Source organism: Heptranchias perlo, chromosome 14, assembly GCF_035084215.1.
Source record: "Heptranchias perlo isolate sHepPer1 chromosome 14, sHepPer1.hap1, whole genome shotgun sequence".
Taxonomy (NCBI): Eukaryota; Metazoa; Chordata; class Chondrichthyes; order Hexanchiformes; family Hexanchidae; genus Heptranchias; species Heptranchias perlo.
In genome coordinates this window covers 25,882,850-25,897,915 of record NC_090338.1, presented here as the reverse complement: position 1 = coordinate 25,897,915, position 15,066 = coordinate 25,882,850, and the positions used below count along the sequence as shown (strand labels likewise).

The window sequence follows — 15,066 nt, the reverse complement described above, 5'->3', positions numbered from 1 at the left end:
CACATGGCAGACTGTAAAATAAAAGCCCATGGGATCCAAGGGAAAGTGGCAAGTTGGATCCAAAATTGGCTCAGCGGGCAGGTGTTTTTGTGACTAGAAGGCTATTTCCAGTGGGATTCCACAGGGCTCAGTACTAGGTCCCTTGCTTTTTGTGGTATATATCAATGATTTAGACTTAAATGTAGCAGGTATGAATAAGAAGTTTGCGGATGATACAAAAATTGTCCGTGTGGTTGAGAGTGAGGAAGAAAGGGGTATGCTGCAGGAAGGTATCAATGGACTGGTCAGGTGGGCAGAAAAGTGGCAAATGGAATTCAATCCAGAGAAATGTGAGGTAATGCATTTGGGGAGGACAAACAAGGCAAGGGAATACACAATAAATGGTAGGAAAGTGAGAAGTGTAGAGGAATAGAAGGACCTTGGAGTGCATGTCCACAGATCCCTGAAGATAGCAGGACTGGTAGACAAGGTGGTTAAGAAGGCATACGGGATACTTTCCTTTATTAGCCAAGGCATAGAATAGAAGAGCAGGGAGTTTATGCTAGAACTGTATAAAACACTAGTTAGGCCACAGCTAGAGTACTGCGTACAATTCTGGTCACCAGATTAAAGAAAGATATGATTGCACCAGAGAGGGTACAGCGGAGATTTACGAGGATGTTACCAGGACTGGAAAATTTTAGCTATGAGGAAATATTGGATAGGCTGAGGTTGTTTTCTTTGGAACAGAGGAGGCTGAGGGGAGATTTAATTGAGGTGTATAAAATTATGAGGGACCTAGATAGAGTGGATAGGAAGGACCTATTTCCCTTAGTAGAGAGGTCAATAATCAGAATAATTTAAAGTAATTGGTAGAAGGATTAATGGGGAGTTGAGGAGAAATTTTTTCATCCAGAGGGTGGTAGGGGTCTGGAACTCACTGCCTGGAAGGGTAGTAGAGGCAGAAACCATCATTGCATTTAAAAAGTACTTGGATATGCACTTGAAGTGCCGTAACCGACAAGGCTACAGACCAAGAGCTGGAAAGTGGGATTAGGCTAGATAGCTCTTTCTCGGCTGGCACAGACACGATGGGCCGAATGGCCTCTTTTTGTGCTGTAAATTTCTACGAGTCGATGATTCTAAAAGTTTCCCCAGCACTGATGTTAGGCTGACTGGCTTGTAATTGCTGGGTTTATCCCTCTCCCCTTTTTTGAACAGGGGTGTACCTTTTGCAATCTTGCAGTTCTCTGGCACCACCCCCATATCTGAGGAGAATTGGAAGACTGTGGCCAGAGCCACTGCTATTTCTACCCTTACTTCCCTCAGCAACCTAGGATGCATCCCATCTGGACCAGATGTCTTTTCTACTTTGAGTACTGCCAACCTTTTAAGTACCTCCTCTTCATCTATTTTTATACCTATCGAATATCGCTATTACCTCCTCCTTCATTGCTACATTGGCAGCATCCTCTTCTCTGGTGAAGACTGAGGAAAAGTCTTCATTTAGTTCCTCAGCCAATACCCTCTGCCTCCGCAAGAATATCTCCTTTTTAGTCCCTAATCAGCCTCACCCTTCCTTTGACTACCCTTTTACTATTTAAATGTTTATAAAAGACTTTTGGTTCCCTTTTATGATAACCGCTAATCTAGTCTCCTACTCTCTTTGCACCTCTTACTCCCTTTTTTAGATCTTTTCTGTATTCAGCTTGGTTCTCTACTGTATTATGAACCTTACAATTGTCATAAGCCTTCTTTTTCTGATTCATTTTAATCTCTATATCTTTAGTCATCCAGGGAGCTTTAGCTTTGGATGCCCTTCCTTTTCCCCACGTGGGAATTTGTCCACTCTGTACCCGAACCACCTCCTCCTTGAAGGCCTCCCATTGTTCAATTACTGTTTTGCCTATCAATTTTTGATTCCAATCCACCTGACTCACTGAAATTAGCCCTCCTCCAGTTAAGTATTTTACACTTGATTGTTCCTTGTCCTTTACCATAATTATTCTAAACCTGATGATATTATAATCACCATTCCCCAAATGCTCCCCCACTGAAGCATGCTCCACTTGCCCCACTCCATTCCCCAGAACTAGATCCGGCACTGTTTCTTTCCTCGTTGGGGTTGAAACACACTGATCAAGAATGTTCTCTTGCACACATTTCAGGAATTCCTCCCCCTCTTTACCCTTTACACTGTTAGGGATAATTGAAGTTTCCCATTATCACTACTCTATAGTTCTTGCATCTTTCTGTAATTTCCTCCAAATTTTCTCCTCTATTTCTTTCCCACTATTTGGTGGCCAATAGTATACATAGCATAATAGCTCCTCTATTGTTCCTTAATTCTAAGAAAATAGATTCTGTTTTTGACCCCTCAACTACATCATCCCTTTCCAGTGCTATAATAGTTTCTTTGATCAATACTGCCACCCCTGCTCCTTTCTTCCTTTCCATATCTTTCTTGAATATCTTGTAGCCAGGAATATTAGGTGCCCAATCGTCCCCTTCTTTGAGCCAGGTCTCTGTTATTACCACTATACCATTGTCCAATGTGGCGCCTTGTGCCTGCAGCTCACCAGCCTTATTCACCACGCTAAATGCACACCAAAGTCATCTTACACTGCCTCGCATTTGCCCCCTGTCTGATCCCTCCTATTTCTGAACTATTCTTTACTCTAATGCTATTTGTCTCTCCCAGTCCTCTGTGAACCTTGTTTCTCCTCTCTAATGTTGCATCCTGGTGCCCAGTCCCCTGCAAAATTAGTTTAAACCCTTCCCCACAGCACTAGTTAACCCCACTTTCACCTGTAAGAGCTTTATAGGATTTTTAAATATATGCTATAATGTTGCTATAATGTTAGATTCAGCTTATAAGGGCTAACTCCTAGGGGAATACAAGTTTTTAACTTAACATTAACCAACAGACATGAAACTTTAGGAAGTGGCCTTGATGAAGTTTTAATTAGCTACACAAAGAGAAACAGGTGAGCTATAAACTATTTAACAAAATGAATTCCTGTAGCTTTGAGACACTGGTTGAAAGCCATGGGGTTAGTTAGATAAAATGATCATATCATTAAGAAACATCTTCGCCCAGTGACATAGATAGTCTCCTTTATTTTCGATCAATGTTGGTGGAATATCCACTGTGGGTTAATTAAATCAGGAAAAGCATTTGTCCACACACAGACGTAAAACAGGACACATGGAACTACCTCTGAGCCACCAGATTGGGTAATATGAATGCATGCAGCCTGTGAGAGAGAAAGTCATGGCAAGTTACCATAGATTTAGACTGCTTGAAGTGAGATTTTGCTGAGAGCTGCGGAAGTATTGTGTTTTTATTATTTTGCATGGAATGCGAAACAATAGGAATTTGATGGATCTCATGGTTTTTTTTAATTTTTTTTAATATTCATTCTCGACACATGGGTGTTGCTGGCAAGGCAGCATTTATTGCCCATCCCTAGTTGCCCTTGAGAAAGTGCTGGTGGGCTTTCTTCTTGAACTGCTGCAGTCCATGAGGTGAAGCTGCTCCCGAACTAGCTGCGCCTCTGGCCAAGCTGTTCCAGTACAGCTACAACACTGGCATCTACCCGACAATGTGGAAAATTGCCCAGGTATGTCCTGTCCACAAAAAGCAGGACAAATCCAATCCGGCCAATTACCACCCCATCAGTCTACTCTCAATCATCAGCAAAGTGATGGAAGGTGTCGTCGACAGTGCTATCAAGCGGCACTTACTCACCAATAACCTGCTCACCGATGCTCAGTTTGGGTTCCGCCAGGACCACTCGGCTCCAGACCTCATTACAGCCTTGGTCCAAACATGGACAAAAGAGCTGAATTCCAGAGGTGAGGTGAGAGTGACTGCCCTTGACATCAAGGCAGCATTTGACCGAGTGTGGCACCAAGGAGCCCGAGTAAAATTTAAGTCAATGGGAATCATTGTGACTGGAGTCATACCTAGCACAATGGAAGATGGTAGTGGTTGTTGGAGGCCAATCATCTCAGCCCCAGGGCATTCCTGCAGGAGTTCCTCAGGACAGTGTCCTAGGCCCAACCATCTTCAGCTGCTTCATCAATGACCTTCCCTCCATCATAAGGTCAGAAATGGGGGTGTTTGCTGATGATTGCACAGTGTTCAGTTCCATTCGCAACCACTCAAATAATGAAGCAGTCCGAGCCCACATGCAGCAAGACCTGGACAACATCCAGGCTTGGGCTCATAAGTGGCAAGTAACATTCGCGCCAGATAAGTGCCAGGCAATGACCATCTCCAGCAAGAGAGAGTCTAACCACCTCCCCTTGACATTCAACGGCATTACTATCGCCGAATCCCCCACCATCAACATCCTGGGGGTCACCATTGACCAGAAACTTAATTGGACCAGCCATATAAATACTGTGGCTACGAGAGCAGGTCAGAGGCTGGGTATTCTGCGTTGAGTGACTCACCTCCTGACTCCCCAAAGCCTTTCCACCATCTACAAGGCACAAGTCAGGAGTGTGATGGAATACTCTCCACTTGCTTGGATGAGTGCAGCTCCAACAACACTCAAGAAGCTTGACACCATCCAAGATAAAGCAGCCCGCTTGATTGGCACCCCATCCACCACCCTAAACATTCACTCCCTTCACCACTGGCGCATAGTGGCTGCAGTGTGTACCATCCACAGGATGCACTGCAGCAACTCGCCAAGGCTTCTTCGACAGCATTTATGTGGCTGGTCCAGTTGAGTTTCTGGTCAATGGTAACCCCCATGATTATTTTGGAGCGGGACTGATAATGTCATTGAATGTCAAGGGGAGGTAGTTAGCCTCTCTCTTGATAGAGATGCTCATTGTCTGGCACTTGTCAGGTGCGAATGTTACTTGCCACTTATCAGCCCAAGCCTGGATGTTGCCCAGGTCCTGAAGCAGTGCATGCCCGCATGCAACATTACCTGAGGAATTGCGAATGGAGCTGAACACTGTATAATCACCAGTGAACAGCCCCATGTTGGCCAGGGGCTGCAGAAAACTACTGAGTTTAATTCGAATTGCTAACAAAGACACTAACTTTTGAACTGAAGTGACCTGGAGTTCAGTCACTGGTCTGAGCTGGCCAGAACCGGTTTGAATTAGTTCCGCTTCTAAGAGGCAAAAGGAGCTCTGATGAGGCACCAGTCCTTATTTAGAAAAGGAGTAATGAGGTGATGCTACCTAGCCCCTTGGAACAAAGCCAATCAGGGGATGACACTGACCACTCGAGGAACTTTAAGCCAACCGGAGAAGACAGCATCATTCGAAAAGACAGGCTTGAAGTTAAAACTGAAGAATTGCAGGCTTGGTGCCAGTGTGAGTGCGAGACTCCGGAGACTAACTCGCGGAAGTAGGGACCCTACGTCAGGGACGTAGAGACGATGTCAAGAGAGAGAGAACAAACGCCTGGCCAGCGTCAGCTCTCCTTTCCGGGTAATATAATATCCTTTCTATTCTGTGACCACTCAGGGAGTGTTAGTCAGAGAAACCTCGTGGGTGTGTGTTTAAATCCTAGTTTGAGTATAGAACTGTATAACCTGCTGTAAACTGCATGCCTATATCTAACCAGACGTATAAGCGGTATGTATATGATCTAATAACGTTAATAAAGCGAATTGAGAATTAAGAGAGAATTGACTCTTCCCTGTGTACTAAGCCAATAATCGTAACCGGTGACTTCCGGTCAACACCCACTTCTGACCTTATGATGCAGGGTAGGTCATTGGTGAAGCAGCTGAAGATAGTTGGGTCTAGGACACCGCCCTGAGGAACTCTTGCAGCAATGTCCTGGGGCTGGGATGATTGGCCTCCAACAAACACAACCATCTTCTTTTGTGCCAGGTATGAAAGAAGGAAGAAAGAAAGACTTACATTTATATAGCGCCTTTCATGACCTCAGGACATCCCAAAGCACTTTACAACCAATGAAGTATTTTTGAAGTGTAGTCGCTGTGTTGTAATGTAGGAAATGCAGCTGCCAATTTGTGCACAGCAAGCTCCCATAATCAGCAATGAAATAAATGAACATATCATCCGTTCTTAGGTGTTGGTTGAGGGATAAACATTGGCTGGGACTTGGGAGAACTCCCCTGCTTTTCTTCGAATAGTGTTGTGGGATCTTTTACATCCACTTGAGAGGGCCTCATTTTAAAGTCTCATCCGATGGACGGCACTTCCAAGAGTGCAGTACTCCCTCAATACTGCACTGAAATGTCAGCCTAGATTATGTGCTCAAGTCTCATGATTATGACTCCAGCCACTGGAGAGTTTTCCCCCTTATTCTTACTGACTTCAGTTTTACTAGAACTCCTTAGTGCCACACTCAGTTGAATGCTGTCTTGATGTCAAGAACAGCCATTCTCACCCAACCTCTGGAATTCAGGTCTTGTGTCTATGTTTGGTCAAAGGCTGTAATGAGGTCTGGAGCTGAGTGGCTCTTGTGGAACCCAAACTGAGCATCGGTGAGCAGGTTATTGATGAGTAAGTGCCGTTTGATAGCACTGTTGACGACTCCTTCCATCACTTTGCTGATGATTGGGAGTAGGCTGATAAGGCGGTAATTTGACAAGTTGGATTTTCCCTGCTTTTTATGGACAGGGCATATCTGGGCAATTTTCCATATTGTTAGGTAGATGCCAGAGTTGTAGCTGTACAAGAAAAGCTTAGCTAGGAACAAGGCTGGTCTTCAGTGGAGCACAGGTTTTCAGCACTACAGGTAGGATGTTGTAAGGGAACTTGGAGGTGACAGTTTTCCCATTCATCTGCTATCTTTGCCCTGCTAGGTGGTGGAGGTCACAGGTTTGGGAGGTGCTACCAAAGAAGCCTTGGTGCGTTGCTGCAGTGCACCCTGTGGAGAATGCACACTGCAGTCATGGTGCGCCAGTCGTGGAGGCGAGTGGATATTTAGGCTAACGGATGAAGTGCTGATCAAGCGGACTGCTTTGTCCTGGATGTTGTCGAGCTTCTTAAATGTTGTTGCAGCTGCACCCATCCAGCCTTTGCCGTGTCCAGTGCAATCAGCTGTTTCTTGATGTCATGTGGAGTGAATCAAATTGGCCAAAGACTGGCATCTGTGATGATGCGTTCTCAGGAGGAGGTCGAACAGGATCATCCACTTGACACTTCTGGCTGAAGATGGTTGCAAATGTTTCAGCTTTGGCTTTTTCATTCAGGTGCCGGGCTCCGCCAATATTCAGGATGAGGATGTTCATGGAGCCTCCTCCTCCCGTTAGTTCCTTAATTGTACACCACCGTTTATGACTGGATGTGGCAGGGCTGCAGAGCTTTCACCTGATCCATTGATGGTTGTAGGATCACTTAGCTCTGTCTGTAGAATACTGCTTTGGCTGTTTAGCACACATGTAGCCCTGTGTTGTAGCTTCACCAGATTGGCACCTCATTTTCAGGTATGCCTGGTTCTGCTACTGGCATGTTCTTTTACACTCCTCATTGAACCTGGGTTGGTCATTTGGCTTGATTGTGATCGAGGAGTGAGGGATATGTTGGGCCATGACATTACAGATTGTGGTGGTATATAATTCTGCTGCTGCTGATGGCCCACAGGTGCTCACGGACACTCAGTTTTGGACTGCTAGATCTGTCCCACTTAGCACAATGGTAATGCAACACTAGAAGATAGAAGATGTCTCACAGCGGTGACGAGACTTTGTCCTCATAAGGACTGTGTGATAGTCATTTGTACCAGTGCTATCTGGGACAGGCAGGTCTGGCACAGCTACATTGGTGAGGACGAGGTCAAATAGGTTCATGTTGGTTCTTTCACTACCTGATGTAGGCCCAGTCTGGCACCTATGTACTTCAGGACTTGGCCAGCAGTGGTACTACTGAGCCACTCTTGCTGGTGGCTTGAAGTCCCTTACCTACAGTAAATTCTGTGCTTTTACTTCCCTCAGAGCTTTCTCCATAGATGTTTTAATGGAAGAGTACTGATTCATGAGTTGACGCAGTGGGAGTGGGGGCAGGGGTTAGGTGATGGTTAGCAGGAGGTTTCTTTGATCTTGTTTGACTATGGGGGCCAGAGCCAGTGTTCAGGGTCCCAGAACCACTCCCACTTGACTGTATATCACTGTGCTGCCATCTTTGTTGGGTCTATTCTGCTGGTGGGACAGGACAATATCCAGGGATAGCGATGGAGGAGTCTGAGATGTTGGCTGATATGATTCTGAGTACAACTGTGACAGTGTGTTGCTTTCATAATCTGTGGGCTAGATCTCTCAACTTGGGCATCAGCTCCCAAATGTTGGTGAGCAATACTTTGACTGGAATTGCCTTAGTCTTATGATGTCTGTCATTGTCAACGGCCTGGCTGATTTTCTTCTTCTTGAACCTAGTAGTGATTGTTTATAACTGGACGGCATGCTAGACCACTTTAGGAGGGAATGAAGAATCAATCACATACATAGTATGTAGGAGTCACATGTAGGCCAGACCAGGTAGGATTGGCAGGCTCCCTTTCCTGATGGCCATTAGTGAGTCAGTTCGTTTTTTACGACAATCTGGAAGATTTCATTTTCTTTTTTCTGGTGCTGACCGACAAATTATCAGATGTATTGAATTCATCTTCACAACTTTCCATGGTGAGTTTTGAACTCATGATCTCGGGGTTGCTTTTAGCTCATCTTTTAGATCATCTTGCAAAATCCCCTGTTGAGAGAATTAATGGGTAGCTGGCTTGCAAGAGTTCTGGTCATCATCCTTTAAGATCTAGAGCTTGGCAGTGCACATGTCAAGCCAAGGTTGATGTGCTCCCTATTGTTGTTTTCTGGTTTTGCATGAAATGCTTAATCTCCACTTTGTGCCCTTCCCACTGATGCCTTGGCTAATATGGGGAATCTCGAGGGTGAATCTGCATCCTATCACTTTGGGGTACAATGCGTTGACAACATACATTGTTCTATCAAGAAACTGTAGGTACCAGAGAAGTAAGGGGACAAGTCGAGATGGTATGAGAGCGACACCACCACGCTAGTTAGAATGGGGATGTGGTGAAACGTATAATCAAGCAGGACAGCCTCAGTAAAGTAAATATCCAAATATTTTTTGATTTGTTGTGCAAGTTAAAATTTGTGCATATATTATCCAGTAATTTTATCATCAGTGTGGCCCAATTAGGAATTGGCTAAAACACAATTTAGATAACAATAAATGAGACTGGAAGTTAATTTTAGTACACCAGGGATTAACTGGTAATAATCAAACTCCATAAAAACACATATTCTAGTCTACTTATGCCATTATAGGTTATGTGCATTTTGTTAATTTTTACTAAGAACATTTTTTTTCCATTTTCCTTTCAATTTTCTATAAGTCTCTGTAGTCCACAACCGCAGCTCTGATTTACAATAGTGAAAGCTTTAGAGGCTGCATGAAGGCTTACATTTATATGGGATTATCATGGTTCTCTAACAATTCACTCATATTATAGTGAAATGTCCCAAAACTGATTCATTTATTTAACCATGGCCAATCATTCAAATAACTCACTGCCATGATATGCTTTTCAACTAAATATTGGGAAGACCGAAGCCATTGTCTTTGGTCCTCGCCGCAAACTCCGTTCCCTAGCCACTGACTCCATCCCTCTCCCTGGCCACTGACTGAGGCTGAACTAAACCGTTCGCAACCCTGATGTCCTATTTGATCTCGAGATGAGCTTCCGACCCCATATCCGCTCCATCACCAAGACCGCTTACTTCCACCTCCGTAACATCGTCCAATTCTGCCCCGCCTTAGCATATCTGCTGCTGAATCCCTTATCCGTGCCTTTGTTACCTCTGGACTCGACTAATCCAAAGCTCTCCTGGCCGGCCTCCCATCTTCCACCCTCCATAAACTTGAGCTCATCCGTATCATAACTCGCAACAAGTCCCTATCTCCCAACACCTACATTGGCTCCCGGTCTGGGAACGCCTCGATTTTAAAAATCTCATCCTTGTTTTCAAATCCCTCCACGGCCTCACCCATCCCTCTCTCTGTAACCTCCTCCAGTCCTCCAACCCTCCGAGATCTCTGCACTCCTCCAATTCTTGTCTTTTGCGCAGCCACAATTTTAATCACTCTACCGTTGGCAGCTGTGCCTTCAGCTGCCTAGGCCCTAAGCTCTGGAATTCCCTCCCTCACTCTCTCCACCTTTCTACCTCTCTCTCCTTTAAGACGCTCCTTAAAACCTACCTCTTTGACCAAGCTTTTGGTCACCTGTCCTAATATCTCCTTATCTGGCTTGGTGTCAAATTTTGTTTCATAACGCTCCTGTGAAGTGCCTTGGGACATTTTACTATGTTAAAGGTGCTGTTTGAATGCAAGTAGCTGTTGTTGTTGACTCAAGTATGTGCTACAGCTGTTTTCCAAATGTGCATCCTGTGATGTACTAATAGGACTGGAATGCCAAACAGAGCTGTCACACTGCAGAGGGATTCACGGACATTTCTTCCTAATATAATGAAACAAATGCAAAGCACAGAATATTGCATGTTATGTACTGAGACTGATAATCTTTGTAAAATCACTTGTTTAGGCATGACAAGCAATGAAGATCTTATTACAGTCCATCATTTTGATTGGGCTGGTGAAAAGCACTTCAGACCTGGTTGATGTCCTGAAATATTGGATAATATTTTTGCATACATTTATAAACACTCAAACCTCATTATTACAAACTCACAAAGCAGTTTTTCTTATTGGGGTCTGTCTTAACTAGGTTTGATATCTTCTATTGACTGTAATGGGACTGGGAAAAACATTTGTGATATCAAATGGTTTGTAACATCATGATTTTGTAATAAGATTCCGTTGTTCATATATATCTATGTATTAATTGTTAGATACCTGTAGAGAAAACAACATTCTTGGAAATAAGGTGATAATCGACAATTGAAAACTGTGGCAACTCAATCTTCTCCACTCCAGTCACTGCTTTATCACCTCCGCGCCAGTAGAACTCAATGTCATCCGTAGTGTATCCATCTGGAAGAAAATAGGAAAGTGAATTGTTGGGGAATAAATGCCATCTATTACTTCTGACACCTGACAAAAGAAAACTCTTTGAGCTATAATCAAATTCAAACACCATGTATTCTTTCCCCCTAATTCTACGAAGTGTTAGACTTTTTTGTTATGTTTAACCCATAGTACTCAGCAGGTAAGTACAGTTAACTTAAGGGGGGTGATTTTAACCCCCAAGAACAGATGTGTTGATGGCGGGTGGGAGATGAAAATAGTTGTTTTTTGGGTCGCGACCGCAACCCGGCTTCATTTCTGGGTTTAATGTGAGCGCATAAAAGTACAGGCTTCCCACTGGGAATGCAAAGTCCGAAAATTTTGCAGTTGCGACCCAAAAAACAACTATTTTCAACTCCCACCCGCCGCCAACCCACCCGTTCTTGGGGTAAAATCACCCCCAAGGTATTTCTACTTCTCTTCACAATTTGGATCACATTTTTCAGGCCTATGGTGTTTTGTTTTGTGGTTGCTAGGCAGTCTGCACTAGTGTTTGAATGAATATTAATGATATGTATAAGATCTCTTGATTTTAACTACATGGCAACTAATTAACCCTGTATAACAATGTACTCTGGATGTTATTGTACACAATTTTGGGCCAACTATTACACACTGTTCTACTTTCAAGGAATGCAGTATATTCTAAGAAATCTGTAACACTACAATTTAGGAATTACTGTTAGTGACATTATTGGACAAACACAGGATATTCATTGGTCCAATATCTTAGTGGAGGCCTTAAACCATCTAAAGTAAACAGGTGAATGTTGAATTCTGTCACTGTCAGATCTCTAAAGTAGTAAACAGACATGCCATATGTGCACATTGGGGTTGAAATTCGCGTAGGCCTGTTTTAGGTCCGAAAATCGGCAGAAACACAGCAGTGTGCGCCTAATCACGTGTGCAGAACAAGACTGTGAAATTGGTCGGGGGTACTCATTATAATTAAATAAGTGGGCTGCCAGCGTTAGCCCCAATATTGATTGGCAGCTCATCTAATTGGGGCCTTAAATTTCCAGCATTCCAGCTGCTATTTAAAGATAGCCAGCACCTCTTAAAGGGAGGTGCGCTTTGACTGCAGACAACCTGAAGGCAGCTTGAGACATTGCAGGAGAAACAGAAACGTTAAGGGCTCTTCATTTTTCCAACACTGCAACAGAGATCCCAGTGGAGGAGGTCGGTAGGAGGGGGCACATCCTCTTCCTATCATGCTGCAAGATGGTATCCCGGCAAGCTGCTCGGCAGCATTGGGCACAGGTGGTGGAGGACGCTAGCGCCAGGAGCATCGCCTCACGGACCTGGCTCCAATGTAGAAAGAAGTTGAATAACTTAACCAGGGTTGCTAAGGTAAGGCGCTACCTGAAGTCCCAGCACGCACCACCTTTCTCTCCCCCTAGTACCAGCACTCTTCTCCATTCACTGCAGCACAATTCACTCCTCCTCTTTCTGCTCCTAATGCCACAACCTGCATCTCCTCCTACTCTCCTCACTAGTATTGCCTTCACCTCACACCTGACACCTTCAAAATCCTGGAACTCCCTACCTAACAGCACTGTGGGAGAACCTTCACCACACGGACTGCAGTGATTCAAGAAGGCGGCTCACCACCACCTTCTCAAGGGCAATTAGGATTGGGCAATAAATGCTGGCCTTGCCAGTGACACCCACATCCCATGAATGAATAAAAAAACCCACACCAGCACCACTATTCAACCTTGACGTGCACATCCTCAATCCATCTCACTAGGCGAGCACTAACACTCCTTTCTTTCTTGCAGGCAAAGCTGGCGAACAATAGTACCGAGGCGGGGAGGACAGGAGGAGGCCGACAATTGATTCAGGTCCTGGAGATTGTGGGGATGAGCCAGCTTGGACGATGAATCCTGCAGGGTTCTTGGCTATCTTTCACTCTTCAGCTTCTTCCAACAGCCATTCATCTGTGTGATTATCCTTCACACTAAAACCTAATTCTTGTCCCTCTCTTCCCTTTCAGGTCATGAAAATGTAGAGGATGAGCTCACAGTAAGAATGACAGTGGCACTGCGTCACTTGACCTTACGATAACAAGCACCAGCTCAGAGACTGGCATTATGTGTATGGTAGCGGATAGGTTACAGGAGTCTGCACTGGGACATTCACCGAGCACTGGTGCGCAGGGGCATAGGCAGGGGGCTGGGACGGATCAGGAAGCAGCTAGCTGGAGGGACAGCTTACATCCTAGCCCTGCTGTAGAGGGCAGAAATGATGGTCTTGAGGGTGTAGTCCACATTCAAACACTGATCCCTATACTTTGGGGCCTTTTAAGTGCACTAGGCAGCTGCCAGAGCTTGCGCACAATGGCACAGAGCATGGGGGAGTCCAGCTCTAGTTTGTGTTGGGTCATCCAGCAAGGCATTCAGACCATGCAGTCAACCATGAAGCGAGTGGTCAGCTCTATGAATATTGCAGTGGAGTCCACAATCATGGAACCTCTGGTGACAGCTCTGACAGCTTCGCTGAGAGCTCAGGCTTGTGCCATTGTGGCTCTGGGGAATAGCAGCTCCTCAGTCTTTCAATCCATGAAGAAGAGCACAAATAAAAGTGGTGAGAGCATGGCTAGGGGCTTCCAGAGTCAGAATGAACACTCCTTCATTCTGTTCTCATGCAGAGTAGAGGCCATGTAGAGACAGAGCCCCATGACAGTTGCTATTGGCTCCGTGGAAGAGGCTTATGCTGTCCTTTCTCAGCACACTGGCTTATTACTCCTGTCAGGAAACCGGCCACAGACACTGAGCGGCAACACAATGAAAGCCACAAAAGAACAAGAGCTCTCATTGAGGAAATCATAGGCAATCTCCAAGGTTCCCCTACCAGCCTCTAACATAGTGCCTCTATTGGTCCCACACAACCAACCGGCCCCGGCCAACATTGAGACACAGCAGAATGCAGTTGGGCCCTCAAGGCCCAGAGCTGCTTGAGGTCTCTCACCACTCAAGTGCCCTCAGTGGATGATCAGCAGCCTGCCACCTCCCAGGCTCCTGCCACAGAGGAACTGCTTCTTAGGAGCACTAGAATAGGATGGCGAGCAGAGGCCAGGCACAAAGGGATTGCACTAGGGTAATTTAATTAAGTTATAAAATGCATAATGTGCATGATGTGAATTAAACAGTTTTTATTTGCTTGGTTTTGCTGTTGGCCTTCATATTTGTAGTTATGTAGAAGGAAGACCAATGAGGTAGTAGGGCATTTAGAAGGTGAATGGAAGGAGCAGGTCAAATGGTGGGACTGTTGATGTGCTGGTAGGAGGATTTGCTTAAGGGAATTTCTCCTCAATAATTTGTTGCCTTACAGCTCTGGCAGCTGGCAGCACTGCTTGATCTTGGTTTTCCTTATTATCATCTTCTTCCTCATCCCCTTCTTTATCTTGCTCCTGCCTTGCTTCCTCCTGTGGCAGCTGCAACGGTTGGCCCCTCTGAGTGGCATCGTTGTGTACCATGCAGCAAACCACTACAAATCTGGAGATTCACTCAGGGCTGTACTGCAGAACTTCACCGGATCAGTCAAGGCACCGGAACCTTTGTTTCAGAATGCCTACGGTTTGCTCAATGAGAGCTCTTGTTCTTGTGTGGCTTTCATTGTGTTGAAGGTCCGTGCTTGTGCCTGGGTTCCTGACAGGAGTCACAATCCATGTGTAGAGAGGATACCCCCTGTCTCCAAGGAGCCAGCCTGACACCCATTGGTCTGGGATGACGACAAGGATGGTTGAGGACTGGTGCAGTATGAAGACGTCATAACTACTGCCAGGATACTGGGAGCATACCTGCACTATTTGCTGCCTGTGGTCAAACATCAGCTGAACATTCAAGGGATGGAACCCCTTCCTGTTATAAAACATGGCTGATGCATGATGGGGAGAATGCAGGGCAATGTGCGTGCAGTCAATGAGACCCGACACCTGGGGAAATCCAGCGAGCTCGTTCCTCCTGATCTGCAGCCTCTATGGGGAAAGTGGTGTATTGCCCCTCTGAAATAGCCCACACAAGTTGGAGTCGGACTCATCCG

General features: G+C 45.3%; 1 protein-coding gene across 2 annotated transcripts in view; it reads right to left on the bottom strand.

Annotated features, from left to right (window-relative positions):
- Nucleotides 1-15,066, bottom strand: part of gabrb2a (gamma-aminobutyric acid type A receptor subunit beta2a) — a 302,038-nt gene that overhangs the window by 26,805 nt on the left and 260,167 nt on the right. For both annotated transcript variants that reach the window (XM_067996136.1, XM_067996135.1), the window contains one exon: nt 10,852-10,989. In XM_067996136.1, coding sequence (XP_067852237.1) covers nt 10,852-10,989 — 138 coding nt within the window. The remainder of the gene's footprint in view (nt 1-10,851; nt 10,990-15,066) is intronic.